The sequence below is a fragment of the Thamnophis elegans genome, chromosome 14 (genome assembly GCF_009769535.1).
Source record: "Thamnophis elegans isolate rThaEle1 chromosome 14, rThaEle1.pri, whole genome shotgun sequence".
Lineage (NCBI taxonomy): Eukaryota > Metazoa > Chordata > Lepidosauria > Squamata > Colubridae > Thamnophis > Thamnophis elegans.
In genome coordinates, this window is record NC_045554.1 from 17,263,310 (window position 1) to 17,288,474 (window position 25,165).

Here is a 25,165-nt window from a genome sequence, read left to right on the forward strand (position 1 = left end):
ATGGTGTATGGAGAAATTGTTTCTCCAATAAGAGCCAATAATTGTTTTTTGGGAGTTGATGGGAGTTCATCTTCATTTAAGATGAATTGATGTAAACATTTAATAATACAATACGATGCTGGCTATGTAATAGTATACATGTGATTATATGTTATGAAAATGAAAAAATAAATAACTTTACACCACTGATTTCTATAAAAATATATATCCTGCCTCCCCTGGTCCTTCTCTTCCCTAGACTAGACATCCCCAGTTCCTGCAACCATTCTCCATATGTTTCAGCCTCCAGTCCCCTAATCACTTTTGTTACTCTTCTCTGCCCTCTTTCTAGAGTCTCCACATCTTTTTTATAGTATGGTGACCAAAACTGGATGCAGTACTCTAGGTGTGGTACATTATGTTATTATACATTAACCTTCTGGTTTGGTTAATTGATAGTTCAAGCTTTGGCCAAAGCCAGAAACATTTCAGTAGCCAGCTGAAGCTTCGGAAATTGCAACCTGAGAGGGATTTGGCCACAAATGCTCCATTTGCTGATTCGTTGGTTTTGCAAACCAGGCTCTTGAGATCTAGAGGCTTCCTGGTGTGTTTTTTAAGAGGAGTCCTGTTTTGCTGGTCTTCCATGGTAAAAGTATTGAGTTTTGTCTATTTCTCTTTCCAGGTCATTAGCTGGAGGCGGAAAGAAAAATTCATTTTGTGACTGAAGAAAAATCCCATTGAATACAATGGCCCTGATGCTGCTCAATCGGCACACAGCATGGGCACTGCAACAGACTTCCAGGATATTTGCAGGAGGTGAGTGGGACAGAAAAAGAGTTTATGTATCTATATACAGTATCTACGGACGCGGTGGCTCAGTGGCTAAGACGCTGAGCTTGTCGATCAGAAAGATGAGAAAGGTCGGCAGTTCGAATCCCTACCGCCACGTAACAGAGTGAGCTCCCATTACTTGTCCCAGCTTCTGCCAACCTAACAGTTCGAAAGCATGTAAAAATGCAAATAGAAAAAATAGGAACAGCGTTCCATGCGCCTTTGGTGTTTAGCCATGCCAGCCACATGACCACAGAGACGTCTTCGGACAGCGCTGGCTCTTCGTCTTTGAAACAGAGACGAGCACCACCCCCTAGAGTCGAGAAAGACTAGCACTTATGTGCAAGGGGAACCTTTACCTTATACAGTATCTGTACAGGTTGTCCTCAACTTACGGGCCCAAAATGTCCGCTCTTAACTGAGACAGTTATTGAGTGTGTTGTGCCCTATTTTACAACCTTACTTGCCATAGTTGTTAAGTGAATCACTGCAGTTGTTAGTAACAGGGTTGTTAAGTGTATCTGGCTTGCCCACTTAACTTTCCTTGTTAGAAACTTGCAAAAGAGGATCACATGACCCCAGGAAACTGCAACCATCATAAATATGAGTTGCTAAGCACCTGGATTTTGATCACATGACTATGGGGATGCTGCAACGGTCGTAAGTGTGAAAAATGATCAAAAGTCATTTTTTCAGTGCCATTGTCACTTTAAGCAGTCACTAAATGAATTGTTGTAAGTCAAGAATTACCTATATATCCATATATTCTATATCTATATCTATTTATATCGGTAGATGATAGCTAGATGTTTATTTTTTATTCAAAAAAAGTTAAAATATAAAACTACAAAAACAAAATGTTTTTACAGAAATAAAATATGTCAAGCCAATGATGATTTAATGATTTAATAGCTGGCCAGCTGCTGTAATGATGATGCAATGGTAGTAATGAGTCAGCAGGGTTATTTGACCACTTTAAGAGACTGTATTATAAGAGAGGTTTGATGGTCTCTCTCGTGTGCTTCCGTGCTATAGTTGATGATTGCCTGACTTTCCCCTGTACATGTATGTATATATTCCTTGTATATAAACCACTGTTTGAAAGACAAACCTGTTTACTGTATTTTGCTCCTGGGTTGTCTCAAAATAGTCACAATGTGTGCACGCTGACAAAATAAACTCAAACAAGATATTTTAATATGTACATCAAAAAAAAAGGACACAGAATATTCAATTAAAATAGAGCTGGAAGGGACCTTGGAGGTCTTCTACTCCACCCCCTGCTGAAGCAGGAGATCTATACCATTTCAGACAAGTGACTGTCCAGTCTTTGCTTAAAAACCTCCAGTGACAAAACACTCCAAGCTTCTGAAGGTAAGCTGTTCCACGGGTTAATTGTTCTCACTGTTAGGAAGTTTCTCTTTGATTCTCCTTGATTACCATATTTTTCAGTGTATAAGATGCACCTTTTTCCCTCAGAAAAGAGGGTGAAAATTTGGGTGCATTTTATACACTAAATATAGCATTTTTTGGCCTCCTAAAACCTTGTCCCCTTCACCAAAATGGCCGTGCATAGCCTTTAGGATAAGGTGACCAGATTTTAACATTGGTAAAGCGGAACACCATTGACCGGGGGGGGGGGGGTTCTTGATTAAAAATTTGGTCTATATGGTCCATGGTCCATACACACCACACCCAAATACGCCTACGGTCCTCGGCTTTAGCACAACAGATGCCCTTAGGTTTTTACCTACACAACCCCCTACATTTTAAGTTGGGTTTTTTTTTTTACAGGAACCTTGGAAAAGAAAGTATAAAAAGTCAGACTATATTGCGGTTAAAAGGGCGCCGCAAGAAAATGTGAAAACCAACTAAGTCCTATCTTGGCTAATAGCAATAGCAATAGAAGTTAGACTTATATACCGCTTCATAGGGCTTTCAGCCCTCTCTAAACGGTTTACAGAGTCAGCATATCGCCCCCACAGTCTGGATCCTCATTTCATCCACCTCGGAAGGATGGAAGGCTGAGTCAACCTTGAGCCGGTGAGATTTGAACCGCTGAACTGCAGATAACAGTCAGCTGAAGTGGTCTGCAGTACTGCACCCTAATTCATAGCCTACTGCAAGGCGGTAGCAAACCAGTCTCCCCTCCTTCCTTCCACCCACCCACTTTTCACCCCCCACCACTTCGACAAGGTTCTAACCTGATAAAAGCCCCAACCAAAGCTTGAACTTGGCAGAGTCCCAGACGATCCAAGTCTACTCCTTAACAAGCGAGTTAGGCAAAGCAGCCGCTCCCACGCACACCTTTTTCACTCCGCCCGGCACATCCGGCAATCGTGTCACACTTGTGCTCCTTGCACCACACTTGTGCTCCTCGCACCTGTGTGTGACCGGCCTAGGATATTAGAGGCACGCGGCCGACATCCCGCACACCTGGCTGCTCGCTTGGCCATTCTCCGCCCACGGAACCCACCCACCCTTTGCCGGCGGCACGTAAGCCAAGCAAGCACTTCCTCCCAGGTGCAAAATGATCGTGGCTTGCAAGTGAACCAGCCTTCTGCTTGTCGGGCCATCTGGGATGGATTTTTCCCCCTCTTCCTAGCAAATTGCTATCCGTTTTGCAAACCCCTCAAAAGTCTCCCAGGATTATTATTTTAATACAACTGAAAGGTGGGGGAAAACCCAGCTCCTACTAAAGTACCCTGGGTGAGCGCCACTCGGTGCAAATTGCGTATGACCATTCATCCCCATCTCTCCCTCCCTCCCTGGCCCTCTTTCACAGCTAACAGTCTTGCCCTTTCCTGCCCGATGCTTCAGATTAGCCGTGCTTCTGGGCCTCATCCTTACTTAGGCTGCCATTCCAACAAGGTGTGTGACCTCTATGCAACTCGGTTATTTATACAAAAATCGGGACTTTTTTAAAACGCCGCGGGATGCAGGACAAATTGTTAAAAATCGGGACTGTCCCGCCAAAAGCGGGATGTCTGGTCACCTTACTGTAGGAGGCTTCCAGATTGCTCCTGGGGCTTTTGCTTGTTTTTGCCCCGCCCCCAGCCCCCAGGAGCACTCTATAAGCCGCCTAAAGGCTATGCATTCCCTTTTTTGACAAAAAATAGGCCTGTTTTCATGAAAAATGCGCCGTTTTGGGGAGGTCTGTAGAGTGCAAAAACTTTTTTTTTGCCTCTTCAAAATCTTGGTGCATCTTATACTCTGAAAAATACGGTAGTTTCCATCAGTGTTGGATTCCTACTAGTTCGGACCGGTTCTGCTGAACCGGTAGTGATTTGCCAGCCTGGGTCGCAAGAACCAGCAGCGACCCAGGCCTGCCATGCCTTTCAACCAGTTCCTTGGTCAGCGTGGCATTTTTTCCATTTTTTAATGTTCTGCGCATGTGTAAACCTATTTATGGGCAATTATGCACACGTGTGAGCAAAGCAGGTGTGCATGCAAACTTGCACATGCACCGAACGCAGTAATGCCGGCAGCAACCCACCCTTAGTTTCCATCCATTGTTTCCTGACTTGTGTATATATACATATAAATAATATATACATAAAATAGCTTTTTACAGTTTTCATAGCCTAGCACACTTATTTTCTAAACTGCACTGTGGGAAAGACCTTGGGATTAATCAAAGTAGAAAGCTATTAGAAGAAACCCTGCATGAATGAAAGGATTGGACGATTATTATTATTTTCTATTCAATGATCCAACTGTGCCTTTTTTCAAAAGCAACTGGACTTCGTTTTTTTCCCCTTGAAGATGTTTCGCTTCTCATCCAAGAAGCTTCTTCAGCTCTGAAGAAGAGAGCATCAGGAGTTGATTTAGAGCTAGAGTTGTTTACTCCGTTATTGTAGACTAGTGTTTCTCAACCTTAGCAACTTTGAAATGTGTGAACTTCAACAAATGCTGGCTAGGGAATTCTAGAAGTTGAAGTTCACACATCTTAAAACTTGAGAAACATGGCCTTAGACTCTAAATCACAGTGGGGCACCTGGCCTGTTCAGCCAGACTTCGGTTCTCTGCATATATGAGTAGCTATCTTGGCAGAGGATTGAGGTCAACATGAAATTAAAACCCTTTGATGTTGCAATGCTTGGGCTATGAAGAAAAAATATCATATGTGGCCCTCAAAAGCATTAGCAGTAGCTATAAATATGGAAGTCCATGGAGCACTCCCAGTCCTTCAGATCCCCAGAACGAAATGAAGATAAATCAGCTTAATTTATTTTTGTACCGCTGAAAGGAGCCCTGGACAAAATTTTCTATAAGAGCAATTCGTGACCCGTCAAAAGCGCGTTCCACAAAAGCGCGGTCGACGAAATCGCGTATGTGACGTCATCACAACGCGACGAAAAAGATCGAAAAATTGAAATAAAAATTAAATTACAGCAAGCCGATTCACATAAAGGTAAGGGTTAGGTTAAGGGTTAGGGTTAGGTTAAGGGTTAGGGTTAGGGTTAGAGCGTTAGCATTACGTTTAGCGTTAGGTTAAGGGTTAGCGTTAGGTTTTTCGTTACGTTAAGGGTTAGGTTTAGGGTTAGGTTTAGGGTTAGGTTTGGGGGGGTTAGGGGAAGGTTTTAGCTTTATTTTTACATTTTTCGATCTTTTTCGATCTTTTTCGTCGCGCTGTGATGACGTCACATACGCGCTTTCGTCGACCGCGATTTTGTTGTCCGCGGTTTTGTGGTAGAACCAGAGCAATTAGCTGACACAATCAGCAATAAAACCATCTGGCATCAACATGATTCAAATGCAGGAGTAAAATAAATTATAGGCACCAATAACATTTTGGGAGATTCCAGGTGAGATAAATTAAAAAAAAAACAGAATAACAGAGTTGGGTGGGACCTTGGAGGTCTTCTAGTCCAACCCTCTGCTCAAGCAGGAGACCCAATACCATTTCAGACAAGTGGCTGTCCAGTCTCTTCTTAAAAGTCTCCAGTGATGGAGCATCCACAACTTCTGGAGGCACAAACTGTTCCATTGGTTGATTGTCCTCACTGTTGGGAAATCCTCCTGAATTCCAGATTGCTTCTCTCCTTGATTAGTTTCCATCCATTGTTTCTAGTCTTGCCTTCTGGTGCTTTGGGAAGATTATCTATCTGTCTGTCTGTCTATTATCCATCCATCCATCTTCAGTTTAGCCGCCCACCTCAATCAATGACTCTAGGCCCCTGATGGCAAACCTATGGGACGGGTGCCAGGGGAGCCACTCAAAGCCCTCTCTGTGGGCACATGCGCCATCACCAGATGCTCTTCTGACTTCTGGCGCGCACATGCACGCTAGCCAGCTGGTCTTTGTGGGCACTGGAGCGCCAGAAAATGGCCCCAAAAACGCCCAAAATACAGGCTGTTTTCTGGGCCGTTGTCCGGGCCATTTTTGGCCTGAAAACAGCCCCCAAAACAGGCATGCGTGCACCGGCCATCGGGTCTTCAGGTTTCTTGCTCTCCGGTGCGCACATGCACACATGTTCCAGTTTGCGCACTTGGTGAAGAACAGGTTTGCCATCATCACTGCTCTAGGCCGCTTATAATTTTAAAAAATGTTGGTGATTAAATATGCCTTCTGCGCATCCTCTGTCTACCTCTTTTAGGGGGCTTCAAGCAAACTTTCTGAGCCCTGCTCTGATCATTTTAGCGGAAGCTACTGAAGACATAACCACTTTGAGGTGACTCCCCAGAATAGTTGCCTCGAAACATGGTCCCTCCTGCCCCAGATCCTTCGCGTTTGAAAATCCTTCAAGGAGATCCAGCCCCAGTTTACTCTTCCCCTTGGCCTTCATTGCACATCTGAAGGATTTGGGAGCTTCTCTTCAGCTCCTGTAGCTGTCCTGCCTTGCACCCAAGGAATGCGTGCAGCATTGCGCAAGCAGCCCCGATTTGGTTCCCATGGATGCTTACGGTTCGTTGCAGTTTAGATAATCATCATTATTATTTTGGCATCTGTATCCCCGTGGTAGGGAAAGCATACCTCTGAGTGGGTGGGAGCCTCCTGCATCTTGTTTGCCCTCAATCACATATGACTGAAACCCTGGAAGCATTTTATAAATAAAGCTCCCGTTCCCAGGCTGCGTGTTAAGAGTTGTTTACTTGCTGAGAAGATTCCTGCCCAGTGGCTGCTCTTCTAGCTGTTCAAATGACCGAGCACATTTGGCTGATGATGCAATTTCCTGGAAAAGCCCACAAATTTTCTCCTCTTCCTTATTTTTCTGGGGGGACCAAGGGGGCATTTGGTCTCTTCCTTCTTTTACTTTAAGGGCATTCAATTTGATAAACATAAAATGTATCCAAAAGAATTGTGTGTCTGTCTGTCTGTCTGTCTATCTATCTCTCTCTCTCTCTCTCTCTCTCTCTCTCTCTCTCTCTCTCTCTCCCCATACATACATACACACACACACACACACACACACACATACATACATACATACATATATCTAGCTCTAGCTCTATCTGTCTATCTATCTATCTATGTATACATACATACATACATACATACATATACATACATACACATACACAAACACACACACACATGCGCACACACACACACACACAAGTGTGTGTATGTGAAAACACCTGGTATGCCCAAATATGGGAGGGAGCATACTGCTTCCCTTTTGCCTTTCAGCTCCACCCTAGGAGCCTTCTAGGCAGAAAATCATTTTTGTGTTGCATTTGTGTTGATAAATAAATAAAAGGAGACTAGTATAGATCAATTTCAAGCTATTTAGCTCTCATCTGCTGGCGTAGAGGCTAATACAACTGCCTAATATGTAAAAACAGCCCAGGTTCAAATCCCAGTAAGGGCATCGCTAGCTGATTAGAGCTAAATAGCTTGAAATAGATCTATACTAGTCTCACTTCATTTATTTATCAGCACAAATGCAACACAAATACATACATACATACATACATACATACATACATACATACATACATACATACATACCTCGCTCTCTAGCTCTCTTTCTTTCTCTCTAGGTATTTCTCTAGCTCTCTATATCTATCTATCTATCTATCCAAGGTGGCGCAGTGGTTAAATGCAGCACTGCAGGCTACTTCAGCTGACTGCAGTTCAGCAGTTCAGCTGTTCAAATCCCACCAGGCTCAAGGTTGACTCAGCCTTCCATCCTTCGGAGGTGGGTAAAATGAGGACCCGGATTGTTGTTGGGGGCAATATGCTGACTCTGTAAACCGCTTAGAGAGGGCTGAAAGCCCTATGAAGCGGTATATAAGTCTAACTATTGCTAACTATTGCTATCTCTAGCTATCTCTCTAGCTATATCTATATCTATCTATCTATCTATCTATCTATCTATCTATCTATCTATCTATCTATCTATCTATCTCTATCACCTATCTACCTATAAAAATGGCTGTGTGTGAACATGTTTGTGTGTTCCAGCATAACTCTGGAACGGCTCAAGCAATTTCAACCAAACTTGGTACACAGATAACTTACTCTCTGGAAAAAATACTGTGGGGGTAAGACACCCCTAACACAGAGGTGGGTTGCTCCCGGTTTTACTACCGGTTTGCTTTGCACACATTTCGCTGTTTTCAAGCTAGTTTCCAGGCTGTTTTCAGACTGTTCTCGAACTGAAAATTCGCCTGAAAACAGCCCAAAAAACAGACTGAAAACAGCCCGAAAAATGGCCCCAAACTAGGCAAAGACCAGCTGGTCTTTAAGTTTCCAGTGGTCCAGCGCATGCACAAGCACGCACATGTGTGCACATTCTGGTTTGGGAACTCGGTACCGAAAAGGTCCACCATCACTGTCCTAGAGTCACTTTTTAAATTATTTTTGTTTGTTTCTTTTCAGGATTCCGAGGAATTAGCCAAGTGGCAGCTAAAATAGACATGGAATTTGACTATGATGGACCACTGATGAAGACTGAAGTCCCTGGGCCGAGATCCAGGGTAAGTCAAGATGAGGACTCCCATCCTTAATACTCCTCAACTCCACTATCATTATCTCCAAATATTTGGGACGGGGGGTGGGGGACACAAGAGATTAAACATACCTTAAAAGTCCTTCCTTGACTTAGTGGTTGGATTTTAATTCCTTTTTTTAAAATAACTTTATTAGATTTTCAAATAAGGAAAGAAAAAGACAAACTAATAATTAAAATAAAAAAGAGAGAAAAGCTAAGCCAGAAGTGCAGACAGAAAATGAAAGAAAAACAAGTATGAACTATTTCCTACTTTCGTTTACAGCAGAAACAAGTATAAATTTACATGAAACTCTTATGCTAAATTAATATCACTGCTTTCCTTGTTTTCTATTCTCTACAATTTTTTTCTAATCATCAAATCTAAAAGTCATTTTATTTTTTTCTGTTTAAAAAAAGTCCAATTTTCCAATCAGTCTACTTGGACTTTAATTCCCATTGCATGGAGATGAATGCAAACTCTGGAATACTGTTTTATCATTATAATCCTTATTTCATTTTATTTATTATTTTATTTATTATTTTATTTATTTTATTTATTTTATTTATTTTATTTATTTTATTTATTTTATTTATTTTATTTATTTATTTTATTTATTTTATTTTATTTATTTTATTTATTTTATTTATTTTATTTATTTATTTTATTTTATTTTATATTTTATATTATATTTTATTACTTTATTTTATATTTTATTTATTTTATTATTTTTTATTTTTTTATTTTTTTTATTTAGTGTACTTTAGTTTATTATTTTATGATTTTATTTATATCCTGCCTTTATTATTTTATAAATAACTCAAGGGAGCGAAGATCTAATACACATTCCTATTTTAAAAAATACTTCTAGTGCTTATGGATTTGGGATAAAATGGATTTTGCCTTCAGAAGTTATAGGTGCTCCATCACTGGAGACTTTCAAGAAGAGACTGGACAGCCATTTGACTGAAATGGTGTAGGGTCTCCTGCTTGAACAGGGGGCTTGACTAGAAGACATCCAAGGTCCCTTCCAGCTCTGTTATTTGTTATGCTTTAGATTTATTATTTATCTTGTATTTTTTAAAATAACCCAAGGGAGCAAATGTATCCAACCCACCTTCCTTCTCCTATTCTCCCCACAACCTTGTGAGGTGGGTTGGGCTGAGAGAAAGTGACTGGCCCAAAATCATCCAGCCGGCTTTCATGGCTAAAGGTAGATGTTGAACTCACCATCTCCTGTTTTCTAGCCTAGTGCCTTAACCAGGGGTGGGATTGAAAATTTTTAGCAACCGGTTCTCTGCCCGGTTGCTGGGTGGGTGTGGCCATGGGGGGGGGGGGTGTTATGGCCTAGTCAGCATCCTGCACCATGGCAGAGGGAGGGAGTTTTCATTCAGCCCAGGCTCTGGAGGCTCCAGGAGGACGAAAACGGTGCCTTTTCAGACTTCCGGTACTTCCAGTAAGCCCTTTTTCGCCCTCCAAGAGCCTCCGTGTGGGTCCTGCACTTACCTCGTATCCAAAACGGGCCACATGGAGACTCCTGGGAGGGAAGGGGTGGGGTGGGCAGGGCCAGCCAGTCCTTGCAACTACCAGTTCGGCGGCCAGATTAAAATTAACATCCTGTTCACTCAAACAGGTCCAAACCGTCTGAATCCCACCCCTGGCCTTAACCCCTGGGCCGGACTGGCTCTCTGGTTAAATCATGACATTTAGATGCCCTTTGTACTTCCTAGGGTTGAATGAAGTAAAATAAAAAATAAAAAAGAGAAACCAAAAAAAGTTGAATAGGTTGTACAGGAACGTTTCATCTCCTGGTTTTTCAATTGGTCAATCTGTATAATAATATTCATTCTTCTTCTTCTTTCAGGAACTAATGAAACAGTTGAATGGGATTCAGGTAATTTCTCCAGATTCCACTTGAAAAACATCCCAGATCTTCTACCCTTCAAATATTGGCTGCTGAATCACAAAATTGTATGAATGGCAGGTTGCTAAGCGACATACGTATGCCTGTTTTGTAATCAGCAAGGCCATGAAGCTAAACAGAATAGGAGCATATTTGTTGGTGGCAGAAAAATAATCTGGATATAACTGGGTGCTGCAGGAAAAAAAATGAGAGGATGTGTGGGTGAAATTAAATAAATAAATACCTAAAAATTAATAAATAATCCTGCCAAAATTCCCCAATGCTTCCTGATGGGAAGGGCACTTGGGCATAGATTTGGAATATTGGCCACTGCTCTGATCCTTGGTCACATGGCCCAGAAAATGAATGAATGAAGCCTGCCCTGTTTCCTGGTGCACCCCAACACAAACAGATGCAAGACAAGGGGCGGGGAACAGAAACACACATGCCCAATGCATTCCTTGGCTCAGCGAGCTCAATGAAAAATGCAGTGGATGGTCTCGCACAATTGCTCATTGCATTTAGCCTCAGCTAGCCACTTCTGTAAAATGGACACTTTACTGCATTACTGATCTTTTCAAATTCATTTCCGTTTGAAAATTCAGTAAACGGGACTCACATAACAATAAGACAATCCTAGAATCCCCTTACCTTCACTATATAATTTTTCACTATAATAAAATGTACAAAACAAACAAAAACAAAGATAGAAACTAAGCAATAAAACCTCCGAGAGAACCTGAAAAAAAGAAAAGCAGAATTGTACAACTGTAGTTGTCATCCTAAACTTTTCCCCCTTTTTAGTCCCCAAATGCCAAAACTATCAGAATTCCCTTGTCTTTCCAAGATAAGCATGTTTAGAGAAAAACGATTTACAGAAATGGGAAACCAACCAGAGTTTCCTATTCTCCTTCCTATCCAGCCTAAATTGTGGCTTATTTTGCTTGATTCTCAACTTTGGCATCACACCAGGAAATCTCAGCTTGTTTCATCTGTTTTTCTCAGAATGCAGAGGCAGTCCACTTTTTCTGCAACTACGAAGAAAGCCGAGGAAATTATCTTGTGGATGCTGATGGGAACCGGATGTTGGATCTCTACTCTCAGATTTCATCCATCCCAATTGGTAAGAATTTTTTGGAGTCTTTGCAAGAATTTCCTATCTCGGTTGGAGCAACAGTGGGCAGCCAAGCACCCAAAACGCTCCTTTTCAGCATCAAGAGCCACACCAAAGTTCCGTATGTCAAATTGGGAGTACAGGCAGGAAAAAGGGTACAGATAGTCCTTGACATTCGTTGTGTGAATGGCACTGAAAGAGTCACCTGGTTTGGAGAGTCTTGTTCTAACGCCAGGGTCAGTAACCTTAAACACTCAAAGAGCCATTTGGACCCATTTCCCACAGAAAAGAAAACACTGGAAGTCACAAAACCCTTCCCATGCCTGACTATTTCCTCAGCGGTCACAAAACTAGCATATGTAGTTGAATTAAACTTAATTTTTTCCTGAAAGTTCTTTTCTTGGATTTATCCATGGTTGGCCTACCGACCATAGGGGGAGGGGGAGTGTCGAAAAGTTCAATAAATCTCATGCTGGCAGGTGTCGCACATTGGTGATTATGATGCCTATTTTGAGCGAGAGGGAGCTGCAGCAGAGGGATGAAAGAGCCATATGCGGCTCCAGAGCTGACCCCTAATCTAAGGGAAAAAGCTTCATCTGAGCTTCTGGAAAAAGGAGGCAACTCAGGTGAAACTAAATGGGAGTATTTTGAATCTACCAGGTTTTTAACCAGCAAGTCTTCAATTTTAGGTAGCTTTTGTTCTGACTCAGCCTTACCAAGTAATGATAAGCCGCTTGCTCGCGAGTACAAACAAACCCCTTTTCAAACAGGATAGGAAGTCTTTTTACATGGATAAAGAAAAAAATCAAATGTAATTAGTCCCAACAGACAGAGCCAAGAAATCCTAATTGCTTGCTGTATCCTAAAAGTGAACAGTTGACTGTGACAACTGGCCACTCCCAAACCTCTACTATTTATTTCCCAGCTGGCTAATATCCACGTCTGCCTTTCCCTGAGAGCCGGCTTATTGATTTCCTTTGTTTTCCTCTCCTCTCTGTGCATACGTGCATCTGGGATGGGCCCCATCTCTTCCTCCCCCTCACTCAGCTCAGGCCCTGAAGACAGCTGGCTCTCCACTTGGGGGAGGATGGAAGGGCTGGGCTCTGACTTCTGAAGTTGTTTCCTTATCAGAGCCTTCCTCCCCCCCCCAACCTCCTCCTTGTCTGACTCTGCTGTTAGCTCTGCTGGCAGCCAACGGGACACAACAACTTTATTTTTTTAATCTCTTCTAAGGATAGGATAGTTCTGGAATGATGCCAGGTGTCCTTTTTTCAGCCACTTTTGACCTGCCACTCAAGAAAAAATATTAGCGCACATCATACTTCAGTCCTGCTGCAAATGTGACTTTTCAGGACTGATTGGAAGTACAGTTCTGCGCTCTAAAAAGGTTGCCATATTTAACTTGAAATATGCATTTGAAAAACAAAGGTCACACCTTTGAAGATGGTGGACAGAGAGAGAGAGATGATCATTGGTTTAAAAGGATCAAAGATCTACATTAAAATTGAACATCCCTGAGGAGGAGCCAATGTCGCGACAATATGGTTGTGCAGTCTCGATGCTCTGAGACTGCAGCCAATACTTTTGCTGCTGGGTGGTCCAAACGGACCTAAACCGTCCCGAAGAGATGGTGAACAGGAAGAATAAGTCTTGCTGATCTCAGGGATATCGCAAAATCCCTGAAAGAAGCAAGAGAAGTTCTTCAAGTCGGCGACAAAAATCCAGCCATGGCTGACAAAGTCGGGGCAGCTCCAGAACGGAAGGATACAGAATGAGAAAGTGTTTCTAGCTGGTGAGGAACTTTTACTGTTTTAAAAAGAGACTGCCTATGAAAACTTAAAAATTAATCTAAATTGAAGAATAGAAGAATCAAGCAGCGGAATTAAATTTGGAATGGTTTTGGACAGTGTTTATCTTACTTTTAAAATGCTATCTTCATGGATGGAATTTATGTAAGCCTTTTGAAATGGATGGATTAAGTTTTCTTCTTCTGTTTTTTCTTTATTGTTCTCTGTAACCTATAGACTAAAGTTTTCCTCTTTCATTGCTGTGGGTATTTTTCTAATTCATTTAAAAATTGGACTCTATTTTTTAACTTGAAATACAAAAAAGATACAAAAGGAAACTTTTTAACAGGGTTACCGTTGTTCAGAGGCTGGGAGGTTTTGTTGATTGGAGCATTGTGTATTGAAAACGGAACACTTTTTTGTTCTTCATGGATTCTTTTAACTTGGCACTACAAGGTTTTACTGCTTGGTTACAGAGAGTGATAAGAAGGGAAGCACACAGATGTCCCTTTGAAGTATATTTCTAATCAGAAAAAGTGGAAACAACTTTCTTTGTGAATCTATGCTTTAATTGTATTAACCTTCCAAGCTAGAGCAGCCGTGTTTGTTAGAATGGCACAACTTCAAAAGAAAATAGAAGTCTCAAATTTGCAAAAGATACCTTCAGAAATACAGAAATTATCAAATACATATGAAAGAATAGAGAAAAAACTGGAATACTTAGAGCACATAACAATAAAATATGATGAAAAAAATGAGGATGTTTATCAAATGCATAACGGGGTGATTGAAACTCAAAAAATGAAGTGGAAAATGAATATAAAGAGATTAAATGTGCTGATATTTATGGTAATTGGTTTGTTCCTGAAAATGGAAAGAATGAAATACTAAAAGAGGAATTAAATGGAGAGGAAATCTATTCCAGAGGGCAAGATACAAAAGAAGAAAAAACTAAAGAATCTATGGACTTAAAGAAAGAAATTCTATTAGCAAAAGCATTGATAGCACTGCTGACAATCAAAGATAAGCTGAATAAGGAAACAGAAAGAAGGCATCAAGATTATATGAGAGATCTTATAAGCAAGGAGTTGCTAAGAGACATCTATACAAAAATTTAATTTTGGTATATTTTATGATGAAGGACCCTTAAACAATTATAGTCAAATGAAAATGGAGATATAATAATGATGGTGACATGTACAAATATTTGAGTTAAAATACTTAAGTTAATATGAATTATGTTTGTTGACTGTGGAAGAGATGCACGAAAAAATTTTTTTGTAACCAACTGATACACTTTCTATAGCATGTAAAGAAGGATGCTGTATTTGTTTTAAATTAAAAATTAAAAAATATATACTTAAAAAATAAATAAAATTGAACAGCCCTCCCTCTTTTGAAGGGGGGGGGGTATAGGATACCACCTACATCCTGTTTACAACACAATCCCTTTCAGTAGTTCCAAGAAGGTTCCACGTTCATTTAGTTTAGTTTACTTTATTGTCATTGCACCTCATACAACAAAATTAAATGACATCTTCAGTGTACATTATAATTATAAAAATAAAACACAAACACACATCCTTCACATGCTATATAATTGAAAACCTGATATTGCATTAATATTGCACTATACAGTAGAATTCAGTATAGTTATTGCTCTGGAAAGCTGTTTTTCAGTCTGTCCTTGTTTTTATTATCCTGTACCGTCTGGCAGATAGTAATAGTTGGAAAAAAAGGGTGCCCAGGATGAGATGGGTCTTTAAGAATGTTTTGAAGTTTCTTAAGGCAGTGGGAGCTATAGAGCTCTTCCAAAGAGGGGAGAGGGCAACCCATGATCCTCTGGGCAATGATGTTGACCCTCTGGAGCACTCTCCTATCTGCCACTGTGCAATCGGCAAACCATTTGCACTATTCAGGTGACCCTGAGGGCATAGATAAACCTCCAAGTAGCCACAGCAACTCTCAGAGAGAGCACTAATGACCAGATCACTGCAAGAAATATAAATCCTTCCATCCTCCACCATTCAACCAGAATTGACGAAGCCTGTTGGATGAGAAGAAAACATCTTCAAGGAAAAACAAAATCCAGTTGCCTGGGGAGCAATTTAGTGGGAAATTTCTTGAAAGCAGATGACAATGGTCTCTGTGTTTCCTTCTAGGCTACAGCCACCCATCTCTGATCAAACTTTTACAACAGCCCCAGAATCTGGTAAGTGACCTTTTGCTGAAGGTACCAAGTTGCCAAAACAGTGCATAAATTGCCTCTTTGTGAAGCTTCCGTTCTTCTCCCCAAGATCCCAGAGTGTCTGCCTGTCCTTTCCCAGGGCCGTTCACCCACTGCTCAGGGTCTCTGAGGCTGGAACCAGGAGCCTCCCCACCTACTTGGGGATGAGTCTCCAAAATAAGCCATTTTTACGGGAATGGCTGAGAATGATAGGAGTTGGCATGAACGATTTTGTCTTGCTCTCTTGAGCTAGGAGAGACCAAAGGAACTCATTCCCTGATTGGTTCTGGGTTGGTTCTCATATCAACCATCTTTTGGTTGGCAGCCAAAGGGGAGAGAGAGAGAGAAAGAGAGAGAGAGTCTGAAGAGCTACCGCAAGGTTTCCTGGGGTTGTGTTGCCCTGGGGCTACTAATCTCCATCATAATTTAAATTCTCTGTGTAATTGTCAGAGTTTGTTGCAGAAAAATCAAATCCAGAAGGCAGACACAGATAATGGATTCCACAGGATTCATTAACTTCTTTATAGACATAATAACACAGGAATAAATGTACAATACCAACAGCAGATTCTTCCAACATGGTAGAGAGGAGAGGCTGTAAGTAGTTTCAATTCAGAGAGCGGACCAGATTAATTCTCTTGCACAGTCTCAGAGCTACATAGGTAAGCCACGCCCAGGCTCTGAGCTATCTGGCATGGCTCTCAGTCACCAAATAGTTCCCATTGGCTGACCCAGTTCCCATGCCTATGCACTGGCTGACCTTGTTAGAGATTTAGAGATTTAGAGATTTATTAATATTTGTAGGCCGCCCTTTTCCCTGAGGGGACTCAGGGCGGCTCACATAAAATAGGGGAAGGGGAGATACAGACATTAAGATAAGACATATAATAAAATAATAAACAACATACATTCATCATTCGGGAGGGGAATTATCCTTGTCCCCAGGCCTGACGGGCGAGCCAGTTCTTCAAGGCTGTGCGGAAGGCCTGGACGGTGGCGAGGGTGCGAATCTCTACGGGGAGCTCGTTCCAAAGGGTCGGGGCTACTACTGAGAAGGCCCTCCTCCTTGTAGTTGCCAGCCGACACTGGCTGGCCGATGGTATACGGAGGAGGCCTAATCTATGTGATCTTATTGGTCGCAGGGATGTAATTGGCAGAAGGCGGTCTCTCAAGTATCCAGATCCACTGCCATGTAGGGCTTTATGGGTGACTAATAGCACCTTGAAACGCATCCGGAGATCGACAGGTAGCCAGCGCAGCTCGCGGAGGATAGGTGTTATGCGGGTGAACCGAGGTGCACCCACAATCACTCGCGCGGCCGCATTCTGTACTAGCTGAAGTCGCCGGATGCTCTTCAAGGGCAGCCCCATGTAGAGCACGTTGCAGTATTCCAGCCTAGAGGTCACAAGGGCCCGGGTGACTGTTGTGAGAGCCTCCCGATTCAGGTAGGGTCGCAACTGGCGCACCAGGCGAACCTGGGCGAATGCCCCCCTGGTCACAGCCATTAAATGGTGGTCAAACGATAGCTGTGAGTCCAGGAGGACTCCCAAGTTGCGAACCCTCTCTGAGGGGTGTAGAATTTGACCCCCCAGCCTGAGTGATGGAATATTGGTCGAATCTCTGGGAGGGAAACACAACAGCCACTCGGTCTTTTCTGGGTTGAGCACGAGCTTGTTAACCCTCATCCAGTCCATAACAGCTTCGAGGCCGCGGTTCATCACGTCTGCCGCTTCATTGAGTTGGCACGGGGCGGACAGATACAGTTGAGTATCATCCGCATATTGATGGTATCTAATCCCGTGCCTGCGAATGATCTCACCCAGCGGTTTCATGTAGATGTTGAATAGTAGGGGGGATAAGACCGAGCCCTGAGGCACCCCATAAGTTAGGGGCCTAGGGGACGATCTCTGCCCCCCCACTAACACCGACTGCGACCTGTCCGAGAGGTAGGAGGAGAACCACCGCAACACGGCGCCTCCCACTCCCACCTCCCGCAGTCGTCGCAGAAGGATACCATGGTCGATGGTATCGAAAGCCGCTGAGAGGTCGAGGAGAACCAGGATGGAGGAATGTCCTCCATCTCTGGCCCTCCAGAGATCATCGGTCAATGCGACCAAAGCGGTTTCTGTGCTGTAACCGGGTCTGAAGCCTGACTGGAAGGGGTCTAGATAGTTTGCTTCCTCCAAGGACCGCTGGAGCTGGAAGGCCACCACCTTCTCAACAACCTTCCCCAGAAAGGGGAGGTTGGAGACTGGACGATAATTATTAAGGATAGCTGGATCCAAAGATGGCTTCTTCAGGAGGGGTCTCACCACCGCCGCTTTCAGTGCGGCGGGGAAGTTCCCCTCCCGAAGTGAGGCGGTGACAACCGCCTGGATCCAGCCTCGTGTCACCTCACTGCAGTTAGTAACTAACCATGAGGGACACGGATCCAGTACACAGGTGGAGGTACTTACAGCCCTCATGGCCTTGTCCACATCCCCGGGGGTAACGTCTTGAAACTCAACCCAGAGTTGTTCAAATTGATCCTCCTGTGCCTCGGCTGGAGCTGCAGGGGTGGAGTCCAAGTCCGACCGAAACCGAGCAATTTTGTCCGCTAAGAATTGGGCATACTCTTCGGCTCTGCCCTGCAAGGGTTCCCCCGCTTCCCTTTTGTTCAGTAGGGAGCGGGTTATCCTAAACAGGGCGGCCGGGCGGGACTCAGCGGACGCAACCAAGGTGGCTATATGGGATCTTTTTGCAGCCCTAAGTGCCCTGGTGTATTCCTTGGTGCAGGTGGTTACCATTGCTCGGTTCGCTTCGGACTTATCGGACCTCCAACGGTGCTCTAGGCATCTCCTCCGGCGCTTCATCTCCCGGAGTTCCTCGGTGAACCAAGGAGGTCTCCGGGATCCGCCGCCTCGGAGGGGCCGCAGTGGCGCAATCCGGTCGAGGGTCTCCGATGCTGCCGAGTGCCACGCAGCAACCAGAGTCTCCACCGGACTGTGGGCGAAAGTGTCAGGAATAGCCCCAAGCTCTGTCTGGAACCTTGACGGTTCCATAAGACGCCTGGGGCGGAACCACCTGGTCGGTTCCTCCTCCCTACAGTGGGGGTTTGGTCTCCGAAAGTCGAGCCTCAGTAGGCAGTGGTCTGACCACGACAGGGGTATGATGTCGTTCCCCCTCAGACCAAGATCACAAATCCACTGCTCCGAGAGAAATACAAGGTCAAGCATGTGTCCCGCCGAATGGGTTGGGCCTCGAATTACTTGGGTCAAGCCCATGGCTGTCATGGAAGCCATGAACTCCTGCGCCCCCTCCGAGTTTTCACCGAGCGACGGCAAATTAAAGTCCCCCAGGACCATCAGCCTAGGGAACTCAACTGCCAGCTCGGCTACCGACTCGAGGAGCGAGGGGAGGGCTGCTGCAACGCTGTTGGGAGGCAGGTACGTTAACAGCAGACCCACTTGACCCTTGAGGTCCAACTTTAACAGCAAAGACTCACACCCGACAATCTCCGGAGCAGGGACCCTACGAGGAACTAACGACTCTCGGATAACAGCGGCCACACCCCCACCCCTTCCCTGGGCTCTCGGCTGATGTAGCACCTGAAATCCTTCTGGGCACAGTTCTACAAGGGGGACTCCTCCCTCTGGGCCCAGCCAGGTTTCAGTAATACATGCCAGGTCTGCCCTCTCATCTAAAATTAAGTCCCGGACGAGAGGAGCTTTATGTACAACAGACCTGGCATTTAGCGACAACAGCCTGAGACCAGGGTCCTGACTGCTTACGCCATCTGGTCTCGGAGTGGGACTCCCTGTCCTATTCCAGCCAGTCTCCAATGGCTGACTTCTTGCTATGGCCCATTCCAGTTCATGAATATTCTGACAGTAATCGCCACTGCTCTTCATTGCAAAGCTAATGTGTGTGCTGGACAAGGCCGCCCACAAGGCATCAGAAATGGATGGAGGATGCTCACAGCAAACTAGACTAGGTTAACATGTGTTTGGTACAGTGGTGGGTTCCTACCGGTTCGTATTAGTTCCAGCATCGACCCAGGCTTGCCACGCCCCCAAACCAGTTCCCCGGGTAGTGCCACCGCCACCTTGTTTTTTAGTTCTGCACATGCGCAGAACAATTTTAATTGCACTATGCATGCGCATGAAGCATGCACATGAGTGAACCAGCAGTAGTGCCTGCCGAAACCCACCCCTGGTTTGGTAGCTTATAATTCGGTGTTTCGGGAACCCCAAGTGCTAGACTGGCATGTAATGTGAACAGAACCACATGCCCTTTAGACAACTGTGTTATTAACATGAATGGTTTTAGCATGTTGTGTAAACTCCTCTTACATGTATGGAAGAGGGTTTTAGACTGATTATAAGCTTTTTCTCTGGATGTCCATGACAAGATCGATCTTTCTTGATGAGCCAAGGATGGATCACCAACGGAATAGTTTTGAAGGCAAAACCAGCAAAACCTGGTTATTTTTTAGAAATTTGGACATAAGTTAAACCCAAGCAATCTTTTAGAGCAGTGGTTCTCCACCTGAGGGATTCTGGGAGTCGAAGTCCACACATCTCAAAGCTGCCAAGGTCAAGCAACACTGATCTAGAGGGCACAAAGAAAAGAAATCTGTTCAAAATCTAGAGGACACCAAAGCGTCTCAGTAATAAGTAGCATCTTCCATCTGCAGATATTCTCAAATAGTTTCCACTCCAGCTAAATTCTGATACCAGAAAGAGCTTGCTTGGCTTACAGGTTTGGGGGAAGAGTGGTTGCAAGCCTCAAAATTGGGGGTGTTCTTTGTTTAAGGCAATTAAGGTCACCTCATGCACTGTTTTTGGTTGACCCTTTGATAAGTTTATATTCTATTCATGATAAAGTTCTCTTCTCTTGTTTCTCTTCTCTTATTTTTCTTTTCTCTGTTCTATTTTCTTCTTTCATTTTTCTCTTCTCTTCCCTTTTCTTCTTCCCTTCTCTTCTCTTCCCTTCCCTTCTCTTCTCCCATTCTTTTCTCTGTTCTATTTTCTTCTTTCATTTTTCTCTTCTCTTCCCTTTTCTTCTTCCCTTCTCTTCTCTTCCCTTCCCTTCTCTTCTCCCATTCTTTTCTCTGTTCTATTTTCTTCTTTCATTTTTCTCTTCTCTTCCCTTTTCTTCTTCCCTTCTCTTCTCTTCCCTTCCCTTCTCTTCTCCCATTCTTTTCTCTGTTCTATTTTCTTCTTTCATTTTTCTCTTCTCTTCCCTTTTCTTCTTCCCTTCTCTTCTCTTCCCTTCCCTTCCCTTCTCTTCTCCCATTCTTTTCTCTGTTCTATTTTCTTCTTTCATTGTTCTCTTTCCTTTTTTCTCCTTCCCTTCTTCTGTTCTCTCTCTTTTTTCTTTATTCAGAGCACTTTTGTCAACAGACCTGCCCTAGGAATTTTGCCTCCAGAAAATTTTGCTGAAAAGCTAAAGGAATCTTTGCTTTCGGTAAGTTTTAATCTAGCACCGAAGGAGCAGTGAAACTGACATCCAGCATTGGGTTTTGCCAAGAATTCCAGGACTGGCAAATACAAGGAGAGGCTGAGAAAACTGGATAGGTCTGGCATTTTAAAAGGATAAGGGAATGATAGCCCAAACACCTGAAAAGATGCAACATGGAACATTATGAGTTATTATAGATACCCATGCTTCGTGATGAAACTATGTGATTGGGCAATGCAGGAGAAATCTGGTTCACTCCGGTTCAATCCGTTGGCTCAGTGGTAGTCGATGATTGAAACATATAAGGGAATATCGCTCCTGCCACCTTGAGTCTGGAATTAGTTCCATAGGTAGAAGGCGTAGACATTTTGGTGATGTACCAATGTTTAGTACTTTAAGGAGCCCCAGACCGCTCCTGAGTGAAGGAGTGGAATGTCTGCCAGTTTGAACTGAGGTAATGGAATGTGAGGCAACTGGCAGTTGGAACAGAGTTCTTTTCAGGTGGGGAGGGGATGTAGAACTCCTTAGCATCGGAGCGTGTTAATTACTGTATAAGAAAAGCTAATGATCTGATGCTCATTTTGAAAAATCCTTTCTTAGCGAGCACCTAGAAGTCAAGAGGAACATAAGTGCCAAATTTCAAGTTTGTAGACTTTACGGTTTAGTCAGTGGGCTAAATGGCACTTCCAACCCTTAAGATTCCATAACCGTATCCTTTAGGCACTGGGGCTAATTTTAAACATTTGCGGGGTGGTGGTTAAAATAAGCATCATTTTGTTGCAATGCTCAGTTATGACAAGCCTTACATGCTCTTTGAATCAAAAGATCTGTGTTTCTTCTCCGCTGCCAGGTTGCTCCTAAAGGCCTCTCTCAAGTAGTAACTATGTCCTGTGGATCTTGCTCCAATGAAAACGCTTTTAAAACTATATTTATGTGGTACAGGGTGAGTAAAAGCTATATGGATGCTCTGGGAGGGTGGTATTTGCTCAAAGTGGGATATAGAGAGAGAGGAGACCCTCAGTTCAATTTCAAAATCTTTGTGTCCATGTAGGAGAAGGGCAGACAGAGCTGGAGGGTGGAGTTAAACATGTCATCACTTTAGAGTCCTTACGTTGCCACAAATGATCCAACTCTCCCCCCTCCCTCATAGAATTTCTTTGACCCTTAAGATAAAGGTAAAGGTCACCCTCACACAGTATATTGCCAAAAGTATTCGCTCACCCATCCAAATAACCAGAATCAGGTGTTCCAATCACTTCCATGGCTACAGGTGTATAAAATCAAGTACCTAGGCATGCAGATTGTTTTTACACACATTTGTGAAATAATGGGTTGCTCTCAGGAGCTCAGTGAATCCCAGCGTGGAACTGTGATAGGATACCACCTGGGCAACAAATCCAGTCATTCTCGCTCCTAAATATTCCACAGTCAACTGTCAGCTGTAACATGGAAGTGTTTGGGAACGACAGCAACTCAGCCACGAAGTGGTAGGCCACGTAAACTCGTCCAACATCAGTGTGTGACCTCACAAATGCGCTCCTGGGAAGAATGGTCAAAAATCCCCATAAACGCACTCCCGAACCTTGTGGACAGCCTTCCCAGAAGAGTTGAAGCTGTTATAGCTGCAAAGGGTGGAGCGACGTCATATTGAACCCTATGGGTTAGGAATGGGATGTCACTTACAGTAAGCTCATATGCGAGGAAAGGCAGGTGAGCGAATACTTTTGGCAATATAGTGTATGTGCTAGTTGTTCCCGACTTTAGGGGGCACTGTTCATCTCCATTTCAGATGGGTTGGAAGGCAATTCTTGACTAGGATGATGATGGGAAACTTTTATTTTCCAGAACAAAGAAAGGGGAGACAACAGAGTTACCAAAGAAGAGTTGGAAACCTGCATGATTAACCAGGTAAGGGACATTCCTTCATTCAGCAGAGCAAAAAGCCCATGTCAAATTACATTCTGGGTCTTTGCTTCAAGGTTCACCTGCCCAGCAAGGCAGCATAAGACATAGAGCTGGTCCTCAACTTAAAGAATAGTTCACTTAGTGACCGTTTGAAGTTACGATGACACAAAAAATGAGTTATGACCATTTTTCACACTTATGACTGTTGCAGCATCCCCCTGGTCGCAGGATTTACATTAGGATGCTTAACAAATTAGTAAATACATTTTTTTTATTAAGTTATAAAGTATTATAAAAGACAAAATACAGAAGCAAATAAGAGGCCAGTGAAGGGGAAAGGAAAAGGGGAAAGACAACTGACTCACATTTATGATGGTTGCAGTGTCCTGGGGTCATGTGATCCCCTTTTTGCGACCTCCTGCCAAGCCAAGTCAATGGGAAAGCCAGATTCACTTAACGACCGTGTTCCTAATGGAACAACTGCAGTGATTCACTTCACAAATGTGGCAGGAAAATTCGTAAAATGGGGCAAAACTCACTTAGCAAATTTCTCACTTAGCAATATAAATGTTGGCCTCAATTGTGGTCATAATTTGAGGACTACCTATACTGAAATTAGAATGTGAGCACACACACACTTTGCAACCTCAGAGGACTGGCAACTAAAGGACAATGTGAACTGAGTAGTGGTCAGCACAACACTTGCCACCTTTTGTTGTTTTTATTCTAATTTTCTGACTACAAACATTTCTGTATTCCAACCCTCACTCCTGCTTTCCTGTAGAGTGGATGTCCCTTTTATTTAAAAAATCAGCCCTTTTTTTTAAAAACCCAACAAACCTTTCCCAACAAAGTCCCAAGAGAACGTCATTCTCTTTCACAACTCAGTTTCCTCATAGCACCTGATAGTCCGTTTCATCATCCTTTAAATCAGTTTTGCAAATTTATAGTAAATGCCACTGCTCCATTTTTCTGTGTTTATGCAAGTAATGTCTTATTCTATTCTATTCTATATTTATTCTATTCTATTCTATTTTTATTCTATTCTATTCTATATTTATTCCTTTCCATTCATCCATCCATCCATCCATCCATCTATTTATCTATCTGTGTGTGTGTGTGTGTATATGTTGTATTTGTGCAAAAAGGCAACAGTAAAAATATTGGGTTTCTGCCTGGATGGTCTCTTGTGACGAGCCGAAGGACAGAGAATGGAAGTAGTGATCTTCCTCCCATATTTGGGCATACTGGGGGTTGTAAAAATCTTATATATATATATATATTCTGTTCTGATCTATTCTATTCTATTCCATTCTATTCTATTCTATTCTTAATTTTGTTCTGTTCTATATTTATTCTGTTCCGTTCCATTCCACTCTCCACTCCACTCTACTCTTCTCTACTCTATTCTATTTTTATTCTATTCTATTCTTAATTCTATTCTATATTTATTCTACTCCGTTCCATTCCATTCTACTCTATTCTATATTTATTCTATTCTATTCTTAATTCTATTCTATATTTATTCCATTTCATTCCTTTCTATTTCTATTCTATTCTTATTTCTATTGATTCCTGACTCTGTACACCATGGTTCAGTTAGCCATGAGTTAGAGCATTAGCTATGTAGCCAAAACAGATGCGATAAAACAAGAGATCATTTTAATAATACAATACTATAGCAGAGTTGGAAGGGACCTTGGAGCTAGTCCAACTCCCTGCCTGTGCAGGAAACCCTATACCGTTTCATTTTGATAGTCTTAGTTCTCTTTCCTTCATTATTACTAAATCAAATGCATTCTGTCTTGTATCTGGGGCAAACTTGTCATTTCTGTACATCTTTCCATGGAGATTCTCAGTCATCCAGGTCATGTTTGTCCCAAAGGAGCTTTTTCAAGTGGCAACTGGATGTTCTTGTTTTTCTTTGAAGATGTTTCGCTTCTCATCCAAGAGGTTCATGGATGAGAAGTGAAATGTCTTCAGGGAAAAACAAGAAAGTCCAGTTGCCACTTGAAAAAGCACCTTTGGGACATCCATTA

General features: G+C 43.0%; 1 protein-coding gene across 1 annotated transcript in view; it reads left to right on the forward strand.

Annotated features, from left to right (window-relative positions):
* The window catches only part of ABAT (4-aminobutyrate aminotransferase), a 67,929-nt gene that overhangs the window by 27,253 nt on the left and 15,511 nt on the right, over positions 1-25,165 (forward strand). Inside the window, exons 2-9 of the mRNA XM_032230876.1 lie at positions 662-795; positions 8,639-8,736; positions 10,613-10,642; positions 11,657-11,774; positions 15,715-15,764; positions 21,147-21,227; positions 22,072-22,164; positions 23,067-23,129. Coding sequence (XP_032086767.1) covers positions 726-795; positions 8,639-8,736; positions 10,613-10,642; positions 11,657-11,774; positions 15,715-15,764; positions 21,147-21,227; positions 22,072-22,164; positions 23,067-23,129 — 603 coding nt within the window. The 5' untranslated portion in view covers positions 662-725. The remainder of the gene's footprint in view (positions 1-661; positions 796-8,638; positions 8,737-10,612; positions 10,643-11,656; positions 11,775-15,714; positions 15,765-21,146; positions 21,228-22,071; positions 22,165-23,066; positions 23,130-25,165) is intronic.